This window comes from Nicotiana sylvestris, chromosome 12 (genome assembly GCF_000393655.2).
Source record: "Nicotiana sylvestris chromosome 12, ASM39365v2, whole genome shotgun sequence".
NCBI lineage: Eukaryota > Viridiplantae > Streptophyta > Magnoliopsida > Solanales > Solanaceae > Nicotiana > Nicotiana sylvestris.
This window is the reverse complement of record NC_091068.1, coordinates 114,444,439-114,465,982: the sequence shown is the minus strand read 5'-3', so window position 1 is coordinate 114,465,982 and position 21,544 is coordinate 114,444,439. Positions and strand designations below refer to the sequence as shown.

General features: G+C 35.2%; 1 protein-coding gene across 1 annotated transcript; it reads right to left on the bottom strand.

Annotated features, from left to right (window-relative positions):
* Nucleotides 1-20,179: 20,179 nt before the first annotated feature.
* On the bottom strand, nucleotides 20,180-20,836 carry LOC104224386 (calmodulin-binding protein 25-like). The gene has a single exon (XM_009776016.2). The coding sequence runs from the start codon at nucleotides 20,834-20,836 to the stop codon at nucleotides 20,180-20,182; it is 657 nt and encodes a 218-aa protein (XP_009774318.1).
* Nucleotides 20,837-21,544: the final 708 nt, after the last annotated feature.

Genomic DNA, 21,544 nt, shown 5'->3' with positions numbered 1-21,544 from the left:
CTTCGAGAGCGATTGCTCCTTCACTTCCCATGATAACTTGATTTCCATTTCGAAGACCTTGCTTGTTTATTGACTAGCCACTTTCTCTGTCATCCTTATCATAGAAAGTACCTCCTCTCCGTTCAAACCTAATACCCTCTATCTGTTGCATTGCTTATAAACCGACATTTACTAAACCTTTGTGTCTCACATGAATCCCAAAGCACGTCAATTGCCACCCACTCAGTGTGTATGCTGTTCTTTCTTAACTTAAACCACTGTCCTCGGCCTTGAGGTCTATTGCTTCTTCACTTGCCATGATAACTTTGATTTCTGCTTGGAAGACCTTGCTTGTCCCTGGTTAACAACTTTCTTTGTCAATCTTATCACAGAAAATACATTTGATCCGTTCACCTAACACCCTCCATCTGTTGCATTGTTCATGAATTGATGTATACCAAATCTTTGTATTTCACATGGATCCCAAAGCATTTCGATTGTTACCAACTCAGTGTGCTTGTTGTTCTTTCCTAATTTAAATCAACGCCTTGACCTTGAGGTCTATTGCCCCATTGCTTGCCATGATAACTTTGATTTCTGCTTGGAAGATCTTGTTTGTCACTGGTTTACCACCCCTTTTTGTCAATCTTATCACAGAAAATATCTTTGATCCGTTCACACTAATCCTCCATCTATTGCATTGTTCATGAATTGATATATACCAAACCTTTGTATTTCACATGGATCCCAAAGCATGTCGATTGTTACCAACTCGGTGCACTTGTTGTTCTTTCCTGACTTATGATACTTTGATGTGCTAGCCAGTCCCGTTTTGTGCAATTGGAAAGCTGGTGGCAAATTTTGAAGTCATTTCTCACTTATTTTGACCAAATAGACTCAGGAAGAGAAAGTAAACAAGACAAAAAGAATAGAGTAAAGGACAAAGGAAAGAGATGATTCCTAACAAGAAAAGTACATAGAAATCTATCGGATGTGGATACCAACTCTAATGACCATGACATGCACCTGTGGCCTATTCTGTTGAGCAAGTCTGATGTTCAACTCTTGTTATACCTCTAAACCATAAAACTGGGCTTCAATGCTCCGATTATCCAATCTGATTCACAATCCTTATTCGACTTGTAGTGCCCGAAGGGTTTTCACCATCAAACCTCTCTCATTTTGTTCTTTCTCTCAACTTACCGTCGCCTTACGGTGCCCGTGATGGTTTTCACCAATAAGACTCTCTCATTTTCATTATTTTTCTGCTTGGACCAGAGTGTTGCCCCTGATATGAATTACCACTCCTTGCTTGACTTGGCATCTCTCGAAGACTGATCGAAAGGTCTTTCTTTGGACCATAACGTGGGCTTTTGGATAGGGTTAAAAAGAAAGGATATCAAAGGCTCAAAACAATTCACATGGGTTCAAAATTACAACTTTCGGAATCAGATTTCTTACAACAACCACAACTTCTGCCCCAGTTTCTTGCTTGGGGACTTTTGGATTTTTATTTTGATGAGACCGAACCGTGAGGCTGCCTACGTATCCTTAAAAGGAATCAGGTCGAACGTAGTTCATGACATAGGAATTGCTTCGTTTTTGTACTTTTCTCTCTCTCTCTCTTCTTTTTTTTTTCTTTTTCTCTTTATTTCTCTTTTTTTCTTTTCTTTACTCTTTTCCCATTTTTCTTTCTCTTTTTCTCTTCTATTTTCCTCTTTTCTCTTTTTTTCTTTTTTTTTAACTCTGTATCTATATTTCTAAACTCTACTTCTGATTCCAAAAGAGGGATATGAAAGAAAATAAATAAGGCTCAAAGGGGTAACAAAAGATAAAGTGTTTAGATAGCAGAATAAAATGCCTTCGTCATTCCAATCTTCAAAGCATGCCAAACACAAACAACACAATTAAACAAACCAAAGAAATCATACATAACATCTTTTAACTGCATCAGAATTGATAACCATATCCACACATTTGCCTTCTACATCTGTTAAATACAAAGCACCATTGGACAACACTCTCATTACCACGAACGGCCCCTGCCAATTTGGGGCAAACTTGCCTTTAGCTTCAACCTGATACGGCAGGATGCGTTTTAATAGTGTTTCTTTATGTTCTATCTGCCCCAGTTTCAACAATTCGGGCTTGAAGTGATCTCAAAATGCCTTTACTTATTTCCCTCAAATGTCCCTATATCTTCAACATTGTTTTATTGCTTCGTGATTAAACTGACTTTTAAAACTAGGCTGAGAATTACGCGTGCATGTCATGTCACTAGAGTCAACAGGAAAAGAACTATAAAAAGAAAAGAGAACTAAACGAAAATGACTAGAAATCACAGAAAATAGAAAATTGCATTAGACAGATGGTGAAAGGGTTTGGATAATAAAACAAACTAACTAAACTGGGGTAACAAACCTAGACAACACTAAATGGGCTACTATGACTAAACAGACTAGGCAAAATAAAAGGATAGAAGGGTTTGAGTCACAAGACAATATCCGGATTACAACCCTGAAATAACCCAGATAGCAGAAATGATAACAAAATAAACCACCAAAACTCCTCCCTGGCTGACCAAGAAAAGAGCGTCTCTCCAATCATCAAACTCAGCATCTTAGCCACTGACTTCTGCATCAACAATACTAGGACCTTCACAAGTCTCCATCACATCGTTCTTAACAGATTACCTTTGGGTTCCCTTTGCCTGCTCGTTCTTAGGATCAACCTCTGATAGGGCTGAAAGCTTTGTAGCACGTGGACCTCCGAGGATCCCAGAAGAATTCTCACATTCCTTTTCAAAATAAATCATACCCACCATATGCGTCTCATTATGCGCAGGTGTCGGACTTTGGCTAGTGTCTGCTGCATCTGGATTTTGCACAATAATGTCGCCTGCATCAATAAGCTTCTGAATCGCGTTCTTCAGATTCCAACACTTCTCTATGTCATGCCCCGGGCATCTGAGCAATATGCGCACCTTTGAGAAAAATCAAACTTCTTTAGAAGAGGGTTTGGCATTTTTATCTAGATTGGCTTCAACATGTCCAATTTCTTTAGCCTCTGGAACAGACTGGCATATGACTCTCCCAATGGAGTGAAGGTTTTCTTCTTTCGCAACCTCTCATTCTTAAATGCTTGATTGGGCCGAAAACCTGATCCAGGGGGGTTTCGGTAGGCTTGTGGGGGTGGATAGGCATTTTGTGGAGCTGGGTACTAGGAAAGTGATGTACGACTTTGGGAGTTCTGTGGAGAGAAGTAGTATTGGGAAGGGTCATCTAGTGCACATGGATATTCACGGGGATGATGTCAATGCTGGAATTGTTGAGCAGGAAGGCCCATCGAATCATCTTTTCTATTTCTCTTTCTTCCACCCAAGCTTACTGGGATGTTCTGAATGTCTTTCGAACAACTCATGATTTTGCCTGACTTGATTCCCTCTTCTACTAGATCCCCTATTTTTAACACATCATTGAAAGGCTTTTCCAAGGCCGGGATTAAATGACTAAAGTAGGTGGGCCCCTGGGCTTGTAGAAAAAGCTCAACCATTTCTTCTTCACCAATCGGGATATTGACTCAAGCAGCTTGCTCCCTCCATCTGAGCCTAAACTCCCTAAAGCTTTCCTCCGGCTTCTTTTCCATTTTAGATAGGGAGGAGCGGTATGGGGTAACACCTGATCTGTATTGAAAGTATCAAACAAAATCTTGAGCCATGTCACCCAATATAGGACACTTACAAACATCTTGACGATTATGCCATTCCAAAGCTGCCCCAGTCAAGCTCTCACTGAAATACGACATCATCAAGTCATCTTTCTCTCCAACAATTTGCATTTCCCTGCAATAACCCCTCAGATGGGCTACCGGATCTCCACGCCCCTCATACAAATTGAACTTTGGCACTTCAAACCCCGCAGGCAGGTGAACATCAGGGAAAATATGAATCTGATTTCTCATCCCTTGTATGCTCCTTAAGGACTGTTCTATACCTTTCAGCTTCCTGGATATTTCATCTCGCCCTTCTTTTCCGGTGACCTTTTCATTTTTAGCATGAGGCTCATTTCGATGGCTCTGCTTGTATGAGTCAGGAACCTTGTGGGCACCCTCTGCGGGGTAATATTGGGCATTATGAGCTTTGAGTGGGTGTTCATTGTTGGATCTATGAAGGGAAGATTGTTGAGAAGTTGTGATCATGGGGGTAGTGGATATGACAGGAGGGCAATTTTAGGGAGAGGTAATTAAAGAATGAGTGATGGAGCTACTAGGGTGGTTGGGAAAGCTGTGATAAGCGGGTGGATCTGGAAAGTATGGGGAATCATCTGACACTATGGCCGGAGTTTGGATAAGGGTAGTATCTAAGAAGCTAGGTGGTGGCGGGGGTGGTGCTTTCCCAGTCATCCAAGCCTGATACATGTCCGCAATGTGTTGTCTTAACATCCTTACCTCTTCAACCAACTCATTGCCTTGTTCAACCAATTGCATTTGGGCACCAGTATCAACTAACTCGATTATGTTGTTGTTTGTCATTGCCTTATGTTATAGAGAAGAGTTACCACTTTAAGAACCACAAACCAACCACATTTCTGCTATGAAGCTATCAGAAGGAACAAAATGGGGTCATCCCGTTAGCGATAGGGCATTTAACAGCAAAAATATCACCTTGCGTGCAATGCACCTAGCAACAATTAATGGTTCTAGAATGACTTCGAGGGTCATAAGGTCACTTGGCATCAACCCAATTTTGTTCATTTCAATCCTCACTTTTTTTTCTTTTCTAATACTTCTGGGCTTGCTCATTTTCCTTCCCTTTTTTTTTCTCTAATTAACACCCTTTTCTTTCCTCTCATTTCTCATATCCCATAATTTTACCTTTTTTTTCCTTTTTCTTTTAATAAATGAAAAAAATGATTCGATCGAACCCTATGTAGGTTGCCTACGTATCATGGCGCCGCATGAATCAGATCTTTGTGTAGTCCGGGAAGATCGAGAATAAAGTAAACAAACTGACGTTCTTTTTTTTTCCTTTTTACCTTAATGACTATTCTGATGAGAAAAGAGAAATAAAAGAAGCAAAATATTTTTTTTTTTGAATTTTCTAGACTTAATGTTCTATAACCTATTCTAAACTCAAGCTTAGCGAGCATGTATTTTTTTCTTCTTTTTTTCTTTGTGAAATAAATACTCTATGGAAAATTATTAAGGAAAAAACTCTAAAAGAGAAAAATATTTTTGATTCTTTTTTTTTTAGGAAGGAAATCTGAAGAATGACCTGAATATATTTTGAATTTTCATTTGATACTTTGAAGAAAAACTTCGTAACGAGAAATGAAAAAGATAAAAACTATTTTTGGATTTCAATTCTTAATTACCTAAGGAAGAAACTTTAAAGATAAACAAAAGATAAAATAAGTTATTTTCTTTTTCTTCTATGTACAATGTCCTAGAGTTCTAGTAAAAATAAAAGAATTTTTTTAAGTCATTTTTCATCAATTTCCCAAAGAAGAACCTCAAAAAAAAATCTTTTTGAATTTTGGAATTAATATCTTAAAAGAAAACTTTTAAAGATGTACTAAAGAAAATTCTTTTTTTAAAAATTTTTGGTCTTAATGTACTAAAAGGAAATATAAAAGCAATATTAATTCAATAAAGGAAAACCACCTCAAATGATTTTTTTTATTCATAGAATTAATATTCTAAAGAAAACTTATAACGGACATATAAAATGCAACATTTTTTTTTGAATATTTTATTTATAGCACACTTTTTCAAATGCAAAACAGAAAGTACAATAATAAAGAAACTCGACATTATTATACAAAACTAGAAGGTAAAAGACGCCATAAAAAGAAAAACAGACTCAAAACATAGAAAAGAAAATCTCTTTAAATTCACTCCTGAATGAGCGACCTGACTAGATGGTCTTGGGGCTCTGTCATATTAAAACTCCGGTAAGTAAATCCACACATGTATGAGAAAACTTGAACCAACACTATGTGAGACAATAACATTCCCTACTAGACACATGCAAGACATGGTTGCGGTTATTTTTCTAAAATTAACCTATGTGGCTAAAATGGCTAAAAATGCAAGATTTGGCTAAGACCCCGCGAAGCCAAGGACCTAAACTCACTAGGAAGACCGGACCCTATGTGGGTTGCCTACGTATCACGCCTCGAAAGATGAGAATCAGGTATGCGTAGTTCGGGCAAATTGGATATGGGCGAGAAATAAAAATAACAACTAAATTCAGAAAAAAAAAATATTTTTTGTCTTTTGTTTTGAAAAAAAAAATGATGAAACATGTAAACATCTTTTTGGATTTTCTTTTCTTTTTTTTTTTCCTTTTCTTTAAAAAAAATGACGGGGAAAATGCAAACTCTTTTTTTTTGGATTTTTTCATTTTCAATTTTTGGGTTTTTTTTTAAAAGGTGTGCAAGAAAATTATAACTAGGCCCCAGTTGCTTCATTTTTATACTTTAACCTCTTTTCTTTCTCATTTTTTTCCTTTCTCCATTTGCCCTCAACTATCATTGGTCCGCCAAATGACCCTTTTACCCTTGAAGAAATGCAACATGTAGCACATAGGATGCATCAAGATGGTCTGTTATTTTGGGTACATATGTCCTAGACGGACCCAACCTTTGTGTTGAGTCCCCAAAGTCAGATGCACGTGATGCAAACAAACGTTCCTACTTCGGCATGAGGCTATGTTATTCTAGGTTTAAAAACCTGGGTTTATTTGTTCTAAACCTGGCTTACCCGAGCGAACAGCTCGAGCCGAGGGGGCAGCGTACCGGGAATACAGAAGCTTCACCGGCTTTGCAACTTGTCCGAACCTCGTTCTAAAATTGGGATATGACTCTAACAGAAAAGAAGTCACACGAAATACACACTTCCCAGATGATTTAGAAGACTCAGAGAGAGGAGAGTTTCGTAACAATTTATATACAGTCCAAACAATAACAAAATGGTAAAAAGAAACATTTAGCACATTATGCCCAAACATGTAATAAAACCAGATAATAAATAAAGCCAAATATAACAATTATTCCAAGCTCGAATTCTTGAACCCTGAACTAGAGATTCTGGATTCTTGTCCCCAGCAGAGTCGCCAAAGCTGTCACACCTCCTTTTTCCTACACCCCCGGAAGGATATAAGGGAGTTTTTTCCAACTTAAAGTGACAATTGAAACAGGATTATTTTATTTAAATATTCAGAGTCGCCACTTGGGATAATTTAGGGTATCCCAAGTCACCGGTTCAAATCCCGAATCGAGGAAAATATTGACTCTGTATTACAGTCCGCGAACACAGAAATCCGGGTAAGGAATTATGTTAACCCGGGAGAAGATGTTATGCATTCCCGGGTTCTGTGGTTCTAGCATGGTCGCTCAACTATTATTATTGGCCTAATTATCTGATTTTAAAACACTTTTAAACCTATGTGCCTTTTAACTTTTGAAAACCGCTTTTATTTATTTTAAGGAAGATTTCAACGTCATCTAAAACACGTATTTAGACCACGCCACATGAAATGCACCCGCAGTCCGAGACACACTTTATTTAATGTTGACATGATTTGGATTTGGGTCACATGAAATGCACACCCGAGTTTAGGAAAGTAATATTATTAAAATAACGCGCCCAAGGCAACTACGCGTTTTGCAACTTTGCGAGGGCCATGAAAAATTTGCTAAATAGCGCGCCTCGATTTTTAAGGATAAAAAAATATTAAATGAGGGCCATGGATTTTCGGATTTTATTTGGCACGGCACTAACAACAAAAATATTTCTACTAAAAGGGAACAGATAGAGATTATACAAGCATACTAACAAAATTGGATTTGGCATCAACGAACCACTGTCCAAAAGAAAACTTTCGCTCACTTAAGTTTTATAATGCTACAAGTAGATAAGTCCTACCTTTTCATTCTAGGTATATTGCTATGGCTATTTGAGAAAACAACATATACCACTATGCATAATCAGATTATTGTTGCAAATGCTTTTTCTCTAGAGAATGTTACAGAAAGAGTTACTATAGTAACTGAATAGAGCAATAACAAAATGAGTTGCATTAGGTATCACAATGCATCCATGAACCATACCGTAAAAAGATGGACTCTAATTACTCTATTTTTACCAAATTGAACCCCAAATTTTAACCACAAATATGCTGGCTGAAGACAAAGCCGCAAAGAAAGAGAAAAGGAATTTGTTGCCAAACGAATGCTACTACACCTTAACAATATGGAATAACAGATTATCATATAGTCCAACTGACTTTTGACTAGGTTATCACAAAATTCAAATGGCATTTAAATAGAGAAGTAGACTAGATAAACGAACCAACCTCATGTAACATACATAATCAAACAGAGGCATCAAACATATAAAAGATATTAGTTTAGATGGACCTTAATGCGTGGACTACGGATTCAATTTCAGCAACTCAAATCACCTCTGTCCGAGGCATAAAAATGGAGACCGCTCAGATCTGCAGCTGTTCCGGCGGACAAACAACACCACGTCTCAAAACATCTTTAAAGCTAAGTTGAATATAGCAGCAACAGTAACCGAATAATTGCTGAAATTAAGATGAAGTTCGACTGAAACTAAACTTTTCAATTAACGAGAACTTCCAACATTACACATTCGATTTGGATGCAAAATTGCTATAGCCTACGACGATGACTAGAACCTGAACCGCGTACACCGGCGAACCTCAGACTCTGACCAAAACTGGCACCGGAAACCCCAAACGAGCACAGATTCAGACACAAACGAGCTTAGATAGTGAGCTCTGACAAACAAAAGAGACTCTATCTCTGTTCCTGTTGTGATTTCCTCCTTCAAAATGAAACTGAACGAAAGAAACTGACACATCTGGGATGTTTTCTCATTGTAGTAGCCAAATCAGTCCACCCCTCCCCTTTTGTCTGTTTGTGCCTCTATGTGTGTGTGTGTTTGTGAGAGTGATGAAGGTTTTAGAGTATAGAGATGGCTGAGGCAGGAAATTGCTGGGCGTTGAGGTGAGTCGCGGCTGGCGGCATGAGAGATTTTCTGATGGGGGGGAGGGGAAGGTCTTGGTTTTGTTGAGAAGATGAAATCGTTGGGAAGGGTCTGTGAAGGAGACGACGCGGGGTGGGATTTTGGGTGAAGCAACGCTGATTCCTTTTGTTTGCAGAATTTTAGGCATTATTTTCTTCTCCCACTTGCTCATTGTAGGTGTTACCTATAATATAGGCCTAGGTATTTTTGTGTATTTGCCAATTAGTCCCTAGGTCTTTTGTGTTAAGTCCTTAGGGTCTTTTTATTTATTTTTTGTTCCAAAGAAAAGTCTAGAAGGGTCCCTAGGATTAGCTTGATGGGTATTGGATATTGAGCTTAAGGAATGGGCTAGAAACTTGGGCCTTTATGACTAGCTATGTTTAAAATTAGCTTAATTAACTAAAAGTATTGTCAAAAATATTAATTAGCTCTATTTAAGTAAAAATAATTATTAAAATAAAACTGGTCGTTAAAACAAAACTATTTTTGGTATTGTTTCAAGATTTAAAATGACTACAAAACATTAATGAATCTATTTTTTTTTTGTAATTTTTGTTTTCTTATAATAAAATAAAGTGAAAGAGTAAAAATGAGTTGAAATAACTATACTAGGCCTAAATTAAATATTTACGTGCTAAAATATGAAAAATCTTGGGGAGGGTCAAAAATCACATGTCTACATTGTGTCATTGCATAGTGACTTTGGCGAGCGCGTGGGTGAGTTTCACGCACTTGTGTTCTGTCTGCATGTTAAAGAGATGCATATGTTTTCGGGGCTGGTGACCCAGTCCTAGTCTATACCAGCTTTTCCTTTATGGCATTGAGTATCAACTTGCTGGGGAGGGGTTTTGCTCGACCGTTGCTTGCAGGATGATAGGACGCGGAGCATTTTCTTGGTGTGCTATTTTGATGGCATTTGTTCCCTGTTCGCGTGTCGGTGAGTATGCCCCTGTTCCTGTCCCATTCTGAAAAGAAATAGTAAGTTAAAGCCAAATGAAATCATTTGTTACCTTGACTTATTGGTTGACTGGTGGAGGGGAGCGACCCTATTCCCTTCTTTGGCTGTGTTTCGTAGCTGCTATCACTGGTTAAGCTAATATTCACCGAACTTGGATGACATCCTATGGGTCTTTGGCTTGGTGTTTTTGCCGTCTACGCTACTTTGATCTGGAAAGGCCCTTCGATCTGGTTGGCAATGAACTGAGAGTGCTAGCTTTAGATCTGATCTCAGCCTCGCACTTAGCTTCGGCGTTAGTCGAATCTGGGCACCTTGGGGATTGATGACTTACTTCGCTCGTTGGGATATTTAAGTTCAAGTCCCAATCCGATCCAGTCACGAGTACGTGAAGACACGGAAACATAAATCGCACCACAAGCACACATGCAAAAGGATGAAGTTACAGCGAAGGGGAAGTAGAACTAGAACCAAGTTTAGATCTAGAGGAAACTAAAAACTTTGGCTAGGAAATCCCCACAGACGGCGCCAAATTGTTTGGCCAAAAGGTTTTAGGCCCTTTTTTAAAACTAATTAAATAAGAATATTTGCGGCAAATCCTAGTCAGATATAATTCATTCTAGATCTGAGATATAAGATAGGAATAAATAAGCATAGTTGAACATAAGATTTGATTACAGTTGCGATTGGACTTCGTAATGTAAGGATAGGATGGTTGCTTCAATAACATCAAATGATAATGAAGAATATATAAATGAAAGGAGTCAACATTCTTCAGCATGATCGACCCTCGTACATTTGATACAGTTGAATTATAGATAAATATCTAGATTCTAAGCTCTTTTCTCCTTTTTCAGCGAGGAGCCTCAGATATGGGAACATATGCACCTTTAGAGAGATGTATCTTTCTTGTGTGTGCTCCCATCACCCTCCTTTATGTCACTCTCTCTCATGATATTTATACCAAACACTCTTCTTACCCAGTGGTCCTAACCGGAGTACCTAAGCTCTTGGAATATCCCGTAGAATATTCCTCTAGAATGTCTAAGTATTGAACTAGTCGTTCAAGCTGAATCGAGTGATCGACCTCGACCGTGACTGAATCACTCGCCGGTATATTATTTCCTATACGTGACCTTGTCTTGGTTGACTCTTGATCATTCTTCCTCAAGTAGAATTCTTTTATTCAAATTTTGACCTATACAACTTTCTTCTCTCATTCCGATACTAAATTAGCTCATGAAAAATTTATAGCGAATTTCTTTCGAGTTCAACCACCAACAATTCTTAGGCTGTTCGAATAGTACCTTAGCTTGAAGATGTCAACAGTACTTCATGCCTATGTCACTTACATTTATATTTATTGTCATTATTTTCATACATGTCTTGGAGTCTAACGGTAAAGACAATATACTCACACTTTCAATTGCGAAAAATTCATAAGCAATTAAATTATTTTAGTAAAATATGCCAAAAGATCTCATGATCTCTAGACCCCAAGTCAACCTTGGTATGCAAGAAACCTAACATGTCAGAGTATTATTCCTGTCTCCATGCAGTAACCTTTTGACTAGGGTAAACATTGCAGCTCTAATTCTTGTTTAGTAATCCTTTTATAATCCTCCACTAACATATTATAAAATATTAAAAATAACTACTTCCCAAATCAAGAACAAGAATATCAGAAATGAAACTGAAAGTGAGTTGTGAACCATAAGGTTTCATCAACTTAGGCAAAAACATTAGGTATGTTCAAGCTTTGGTGAACAAAGTTACTCGGTACTTCTGTTAATGCAAGATAGTAAGTACCCATATAATTAGTTGAGATATGCGCAAGCTGACCAGCTGAACACCACGCCATTGGGAAAAAAAAGAATATCTCAAACTAGAGAATAAAGGAAATTCTAATTTTGTGTGACTTGGTTGTTAAGCTCCTTGACCAAGTCTAACAGTATAGAAAACATACTCGAATTTCAATTGCAAATACTTCGTAAACAACTAATTATTCTATTTAAAGATGAGTAGATGACACAAACAAAGACCCCACGAGATATATCATGCATAATATATAAAGATATCTTCAATATGATCTCAAGACCTAAAGTCAACCTAATCTATGCAGAAACCTAACATGTCATAGTGTTATTTTTTTTTTCCCCACATGCAGCTGCTGTACGAATTGGTAAACATTTGCAACTTTAGTTCCTGTTATAATTCTCCAAGAACATAAAAAAAGATATACTCCTTATTAAATATAGAGGCATCCCAAATTAAGAACAATAAAGTATTAGAATTGAAATTTTCAGATCAAGTTTTAAGAAAATTATGTATTTCGTATAACAGATGCGGGTAGTCTTTCATAATTCCGAGGAAAAAATCCATAATCTTAATTCTTAAATACATATGTCGCTTGCCTTTAGGTATTTATTCATTAAAAATAAATACAAGCTGCCAGGACATAGTAGCAATATTATTATTCTCTATAGGAAATTAACATATAGAAATGATTTTATAGATCCGATCATCAGATGGGCTTAACACCTTTTCCCATTAGTATATTGATAATTAATACAAGTGGGGCAACTTTAGTTTGCCTTTTCGTGTTTAACTTATTACTAATTGTTTTCAAGAATTTGAATTTCAAAAATTGAATTATATGATCGAGTTTTAACTCCATCTCAAAGAAGTTAAATTTAGAGAATAATCTTCACTCACATGCAGTCACCTTCAAACAGGCTGTATATATGTGAGCCATTAATTTGGAGTTGAAGAGTAAATTTGTGTCAACAAACAGACACAAAGAATCTTCTTTTCCTTTCTCAGAAGAACAACAAAGACAAAAAAATGAAAAAAGGCCCCATTTGGTTTCAGAAACTTATTTCAATTTTTCGTTTTAATATAAAAAATAAATCTGATTTATTTTGAAACGAAAATCGATTTTGAAAGAGAACACAAAATATATGAGAAATAAGAGAACTTCATTTACTTTCAAGAAAACTAGGAGTACAAATACTTCTAAAAGTAAAAAGATATGTTTGGTACGCCTTATTTCTATCACTTTTACTTGTCCACTATATTGAAAATATATTTTAATTTTTACTTATTTATTTTTGCAAATCAAGACAAAACTATATTTTTTTCCTTTTGTTTTGCACTTATCATTAATTACACACTTCACAAATATTTTTCAAGAATTGTCAAAATAATATCATTATTATGGATTACTATGGTAAAATATGCACTTCATCAATTATTTTTTAAGGGGCGTGCAAAGTCCATTATCGCAAACGGAGAGAGAATTAGTTTTTCTAAACGACTATTCCTTGTTATAAAAACTTTGCTTTCCGAATAATCGCTTTGGAGAATCTTTTTACCAAAATATACTAATTCAGTAACATACCAACGCTAAATTTCAAATGGAAAGAAGTTACTTATATCTGGTGCTTGCAGCAAAATGAAATGTATAATATAGGCTTGCCATTGCATTAACATTTGTTATTATTTATGGTTAATTAATGTATATTCTCATTTTAATTCATCACTCGACTCTGTGCATGAATTTTCTCACTTTTTAAGGTATAATAATTTTAACTCCCCCTTTAGCCAGTATGCATTCCCTTTTCCTTCACACCTCAAAACATGAGAATCAAGTAACTTCTATTGTTTGGTTATACCCAACAGATTGTGGAAGATTTACACCAAAATACTAACACTTGTCCATTTTCAGTATCTCCAAAGTAGGAGCTAAAAGATCTTTCAAAATTTGCATAAAACACCTACACTAATAGTGAAAATTAAAAACTATAGAATATCATAGAATAGGATTTAAAATTTATGAATCCGTACGACAATCTCAAATTAATGGATTCGTGTAAACCCATATCTTATGCTCTATAGGATTTAAAATTTATAAATTCCTAGCACGACCTCAAATTCGCGTAAACCATATCTCATGATCCGCCACTACAACCAATACACAGTAAATAATTTTCCTGTCACGCACCTGATATTTACATCAGACCAACTAAATTAACTTTATTAGTTAAAAAATAAAGTTAAGTTGTGCTTACTTAAGCAAGTGATAAATATGTATTTGTAAACACCGATAAGTTTTTACCAGGTTCCGCTTTCTTTAACGAAATCTACAAACAAAACATCACAATTGTTATGAAATATAATTCAAAGTAGCAATATGGAACAAGGAAATAAAAGTAATTTAGTAAAACATGAACAAGAAATGGAGATAGAGAGAAGGAAGGGATTTTTTTCTTTAATTGTGTGTATTTTCCTATCTATTACAAGGCCTTTATATAGGCATGAAAAGTGAAGAAAATATGTCATGGAATATGTCATTGAACATAGAAAATATGTCATTAAGCATTTGACATGAAGATCATGGAGAAAGAGTAGACATCCACCATAACATGATATTTATCATAACACTCCCCCTTGGATGTCCATAAATAATGTGCCTCGTTAAGCCCTTATTAGGAAAAAAAAACCTATGGGAAAAAATCTTAATGAAGGAAAAAGAGTACACATATTTAGAAATACGTCTTTTGGTTGCCTCGTTAAAAACCTTGCAAGGAAAACCCGGTGGGACAAAACCTTGTAAGGGAAAAAGAGTACACCGCGTATTAACTCCCCCTGATGAGAGCATCAGTTCACATCCTTCAGCCTTCGCATCCCAATCTTGTACACCAGTTTCTTGAAGGTTGACATCAGTAGAGATCTGGTGAACAAATCAGTCATATTATCACTTGAACGAATCTGTTGCACATTGATATCACCATTCTTTTGAAGATTATGTGTGAAAAATAACTTTGGTAAAATGTGATTTGTCTTATCTCCTTTTATGAATCATCCCTTCAATTGGGCTATGCATGTTGCATTGTCTTCATACAAAATTATGGGTAGTTTGTTACACTTCAAATCACATTTGTCTCGGATAAGATATATTATAGACCTCAACCAAATACATTCTCGACTTGCTTCATGAATAGAAATTATCTCAGCATGATTAGAAGAAGTAGCAACAATTGATTGCTTAGTCGATCGCCAAGATATGACAGTGCCTCCACATGTAAACACATAGCATTTTTGAGATCAAGCCTTGTGTGTGTCAGATAAATACTCGACATCGGCATAACCAACAAGATCAGGATTACAATCATTGCCACAAAATAAGCCCACATTGGTAGTCCCTTTTAGATAACACAATATGTATTTGATTTCACTTGTAGGAGCAGAGCTATATCTTGTTAAGACATTAACTGAAAATGTTATGTCATGCCTTTTAGTGTTAGCAAGATACATTAGTGCATCAATTGCACTAAGATATGGTACTTCAGGACCAACAAGTTCTTCATTATTTTCATGAGGTTAGAATGGATCTTTATTTATATCGAGTGATCTCACAACCATCGGGGTCCTAAATGGATGTGCTTTATCCATATAAAATCGCTTTAAAATCTTTTCAGTATATGCTGATTGATTGATAAAAATTTCATCTTTTGTATACTCAATTTGTAGACCAAGACAAAATTTTGTCTTTCCATGATCTTTCATTTCAAATTCTTTCTTTAAACAGTTTACTGCTTTAGGAAGCTGCCTGGGAGTTGTAATGATATAATCAACATACACAATGATTATAACAAATTCAAATCCAGATCTTTTTATAAAGATACAAGGATAAATTGAATCATTCTTGTACCCTTCTTTCAATAGGTACTCACACAGGCGATTATACCACATGCGTCTTGATTGTTTCAATCCGTATAAGGATTTTTGAAGCTTTATTTAATAGATTTCTTGGAAACATTAATATGCTTCAAAACAATTTTAATCCTTCAATGATTTCCATTATACATATATCAAGTTTTCATGTATTGCCAGATTAAAACTTGAAATAATTATATCCACATAAGAGAACATGTCTCCATATAATCAATGTGAGGATATTTACTAATTTTCTTGTGTCACAAGTCGTCTTTATGTCTATCGACATGAACTTTTTGCACAAGAACACATTTATACCTCCATTGGCTTTATACTTTCAGGTGTTGAGACTATCCGCCCAACTTCACATTTTTTCAAGTGAAGTCAATTTTCATTGCATATTTTTCATTTGGCCAATCATTTATCTGTCCAAATTTCATGACAGATTTGAGCTCAAGATCCTCGTCAATATTAATAATATTGAGCGCTGCATTATGTTAACAATATCGTCGACGATCATTTTATATCGGTTCAATTATTACACAATAAAGACATAACTTATTGAGATATCTTTATCTCATTATTTTCAGGTACCTGAGCCTCTCACATGAGGTCTTACGAAGTATTATGTCGTGGTGCTCTTCTAGAGCACTTGCCTCCTTATTATGACCATTTTGCCCCTCTCCTTCTTCAAGGAGTTTTATCTTTGGAACCGATTGGTCTGTTACGCTTCATGCATGCCATAGACTCTGTCCCTCATGGACTTTATTCTATTTGGAGCATTAACAACCGAAATATGACATTTAGCTTTGGGTCAGCAAATGCGTCTGGCAATAATTTATAAATTAATTATCACTTGAACTTCAAGTTCATATTTTCTTATACGAGGATCTATATGTATTCATAATAATTCATTTCACGTATCACTTTCTCAGCTATCCATTTTCTCCCCTAATGTTGGGATCACCAACACATTTCTCAACCTTCTTTGGGAGCCCATCTTTGTGCATTGTGGTGGCATAATTAAATCATATAGCATATTCATATTTCTATATAGAAATTATTTGGTTCCTGACCCTGAACCGATTGTGATAGGTAGAAATTTTCATAACTTGGATAAATGCGTACAAGTGTTGGTGTATATTAAATAATACATCTCATACCAAATTTTATTTTTGGGAGTTTTGTTCTCATAATAAATTATTTAGCTATAATTGGAGGCATACAATTTCCGCTAAACCAACTTGGATTTAAACCAGTATTATCAAGATAAATCATCATAATTTATATTCTGGAATTGTGCTCTAATAATTTAAGCAAACAATCTTGCAAAAACCAATCTGCAAGTTGATAACAAATGCACATGTGACCATAAAATAGATGCATCTATTAAAATCATATAATAGTAAACGATCCACATGGCAGGTGATTGGGCCCATATAAATATATCACCTTTTATTCCTTCCAGAAATCAAGGGATTCAATCTCAACCTTTAACTAGTATATCATGAGAATAAGCAGCACAAGAGAATTTTGAAGAATCTTCTATTCTTTAATATATGTCAATGTAATTCTTAATTAATTTTTCGCATCATAATTGAACCGAGATGGTCAACCGTCCATGCCAATTAATATTTGTTTTAGTAAACCTCTAGTTTACTTGTGGCATATGATTCCAGCATCATGCTTATATTTATGTAGTACAAATAGAAAGAAGATCGGGTAACCTTTCATATTTACCCGGTATGATTATAGAAATATGAAGATATTCAATCTTCCTTTCATTTATAGTCTCAATATGCCAATCACTTTGACTTATATATTTGAAACTCAAAAAGTTTCTTTTGAGACTTTACAATATCAATGTCATGAATAAGTTTATTCATCCGGGTAGTAACAAATTAGTTTTTCCGGAGTTCTTAACAACTTTTGTACTACAAGATCTTTTATCATACCATTCATATGGTAAATGTCTCCTTCACGGAGAAAATTATATCATAATAAATTGTCATGGTCAAAATCATCATAAGCAAAATCATTTCTTGCTTTAATTTTGCCTTTAATAACTTTTATAAGGCATGACAAAATAATATTTGGCATATCACATGTACGCGACCAATGACATATTCATGTAACCACACAATAATATTTATTCTCTTTATTTTACTCAAACCTCCCTTAGAGGTGAGTTGTGTGGTATTCATATAATCATGAATTGCATGTCTTTATTCATTGCTTTTATCACATATTGCCACATTCAACTTTAGGAATGAGTTTGCATTCTCAATTCTTATCACAAGTCACATTCTTTTCAAGGAAAGGATCATAATCAGCGATGTGCTTTATTATTTTCATATCAATTTGATGGTAAGCATTGCCTTCACATTTTGAAGGACTATTTTGAGAACCCTTATTGTTCTCCTTTTATAATCATAGTGATGATTATTATTATTTTGATATTTGGAACGCCCACATTCATTGTTCAACCACTTGTCTTCATTGAAACTTATTATGCACTGCTATCACATTCACTTCAAGAATGGAGCAAATCAAGTGGGACAGTTTTCATGCCTTTTCATGAAAAATATATTATTTTTCTTTAGTCATCATTATATCATCAATATGGTACATTGGGACTCAAACCCAATGTCTTACCAATATAAAGGCATGTTAGGCCATAATAAATTGGGACTCAAATCCAACTCTTATCATTATGGAGCATCAGGACTTGATCCACATGTCTTACCCTCAATCAATGGCATAATAGGCTAAACAATATCGAGATTCATTCTTAAGCCTTAATTTCAATCACATGCCAAGAAAGTTATACACAACTAATTTGCAACTTAGCAAATCAAATTTGCTTTCTTAAATAAGTATACAAATCTCAAATCAGCGTAAAACTTTATTAATTATTTGTAGCATCTATATGAAATACAATCGTTTGTAGTCAGAATATTTCTTCTAAATTCTATTAGAGTTTAAAAGGATCATAAAATCATTGTCATAATATTTATTGAGTCTCTCAAAAATATTGTTGTTTTCGGGGTATACCCTACCTATTGGATTCGATTTAACGCCATGACTTTCCTTCACTCCATTCAACCAAGCAATTAGTGAATAAATTTATCAAAAGTACACTATATAGGTAACAACACATATATAGTACTAATACATAAATTCAGCATTTATATTACCTGAAAAGTGACATTATAGGTAACAACTTACCAGTTGTAGCTTGTGCATCATTCATATAAAATACTTAAAAATGGTAAGTCAGTAGCAAGCATCAAGTAGGTCATGGATACTCAAAAATACTTCTTCTAGTAGTCATACTAATCATTGTTTGCTTTCAAATGATACGACCATAAATTATGAAGTATACTTTCTCAATAGCTGGTTTGTTTTTCAAATTTCAAAGAAGTAATTAATCAACCTAGATAAAGATGCGAAGTATTTCTTATTTTTTTCAAGATGATTTATGCTTTTAATCAGTATGACCAATTTTATTTTATTTTTTATTCCTTTTTTTGTATTATATGCAAGTGTAAAAATCTAAAAGGAAAATAAATATCCATCCAAGTAAAAGAAAATGTTTAAAGCGGCAAGACAGATTGAAGATAGTTAACACATAAATATGCATAAGACAATTTATATAAAATATCCTTGGTTACCATGACATCCATCATATCAACAATTAACTGCTATTATGATTTTCACATATTGAACTTCGAAAATTTTATTCCATTTATGTGATATAAAAGATGTAATATTAATATGTGTTTATGCAATACAGGTGTAGTACGAAATTGTGTGCATATGGGATTTTAAAGGAATGACAAGTATAAGATAATCATACCTTCTTACATTTCATTACTTATCATATGTAGTTTCTCTTTACATTTAACCATGTGATGATATGTATGGCTTCTAATTGTAATCTTTTCGGATGTAGGAAATTTTTTGTAGATATATATATATATATACACACAATTGATTAGAGACTCGTGCTGATAACGTGTTATGAAATATAACTCAAAGTAGTAATATGGAACAAGAAAATAAAAGCAATTTAATAAAACATGAACAAGAAATGGAGACAGAGAGAAGGAAGGGATTTTTTTTCTTTAATTGTGTGTATTTTCCTATCTATTACAAGGTCTTTATATAGGCATGAAAAGTTAAGAAAATATGTTATGAAATATGTCATTAAACATATAAATTATGTCACTAAGCATTTGACATGAAGATCATGGAAAAAGAGTAGACATCCACCATAACATAACATGATATTTATCATAACAACAATCAAATATTAATTCATTAAACATCAGTAACAGCGTATCCCAAGTTAACACTTAACAACCCAAGCTAAAACTATGAACAGATGTGATTTTCCGGTTTTACCCTTCGCCTAACTACAAAGGTGAAATTACAAGAAAGGGCCTAGTAATCTAGTACAATACTACTGCATTACATTCCTGATTCAAGGGTAGGAAAGCCAGAAAAAGAGTCAAATCCAAAGACACCCGAACTACCGTCAACAATCACCGCAGACGGCGACTGTGCGGCGGACATAGTCCCCGCCAGTGGTTGAGCCATAAACGATGAAGTGGGATCCAGTAAAAAAGCTGATGTGTCAAGAGTAGGCAAGCAGCTAACTTGCTGAACTCGGTCAACCGGTCGTCTCGGCTCCGGCTTCAAAACAGAAGCAACCGCCACGTGTCCGTTCCCGCCCATTCTCACTCCGGTCACCTGCTGTACCATCTGCCGGAAACTATCCACGTCAGCCGTTATGTACGTCGTCGACGCGCGCTTTGACGCGCGTGTCTTCCGTTTAACAGTCTTCTTGCTCACCCCACCGGCGTTGTTGCTCCTCCGCTTCGACACGGCGGATTCGTTCTCCGTCGACCCGCCGGAAACCGTCGGTCCTGAGGCAGCACTCGGGGTCTGAAACGACGTCGTTAACGTTGGCATAATCATCTCAGGTTCTGGGTTTGAAAATGATTTTTGGAGCACTTTGGTTAAAGTTTCAGTTTCTTTAACGAACATGTCCTGAAACCATGCATCGTTAAATGTAGAACGAAAACCCCATGGCTCCATTGTCATCAAATTATCAGAAGACGCCATTTTTTTCCAAATTTTTGCTAAACAAGTGTTGGAAATTAACGGAATGGACTTTTTTTAAGCTCAAAATGGTCTATAACATTAGGTTTTTTCTGAGAAGGTGTGAAAAGAGTGAAGAGTTTTTGGGATGAAGGGAAGGGAGAGAGATGTTAGAGAGGAGATACGTGAGGAGAAAAGGGAATATATAGAAAGGAAGGAACCGCGTTTTCTGGGGACACGCGTCAGCAGATATGTACGGAACAGTAATGACTCAATCAAGACTATAAATTGTTAAAAACAATGGAGTTTTAACATAGAGTTTTGTTTTGACTGTAGAGTGTAGGAAAAGAAGCTTAGGTTTTATTCTTTTTCCTCTCTGCATTTTTATAGTATTTCTTATGAAAATAACATATGGTACTAAGAGCCCGTTTCGACATAAGTATTTTTTTTTTCGATTTTTTGTTTTTGTTTTTTTACGAAATTAGTATTTGACCATAAAATTTTTAATTTTCATTTGAAAATAAATTTTGTAATTTTTTAAAAATTTTAAAAACTTCAAAAAACTGTTTTTCAAAATTTTCATTCAGATCATGCACAAAAATTCAAAAATAATCCAAAATTATATTCATATCAAAACACAACTCTAATTTTCAAATACCATTTTCATTTTTAGAATTTTACAAATCTTATGTCCAAAACCCCACTAAGAATGTACAAGCCTTATTAATTTGT

Bases quoted from the DNA above. Each gene is read 5' to 3' on its own strand.
- LOC104224386 (XM_009776016.2), bottom strand. From the start codon at position 20,836: ATGGCGTCTTCTGATAATTTGATGACAATGGAGCCATGGGGTTTTCGT.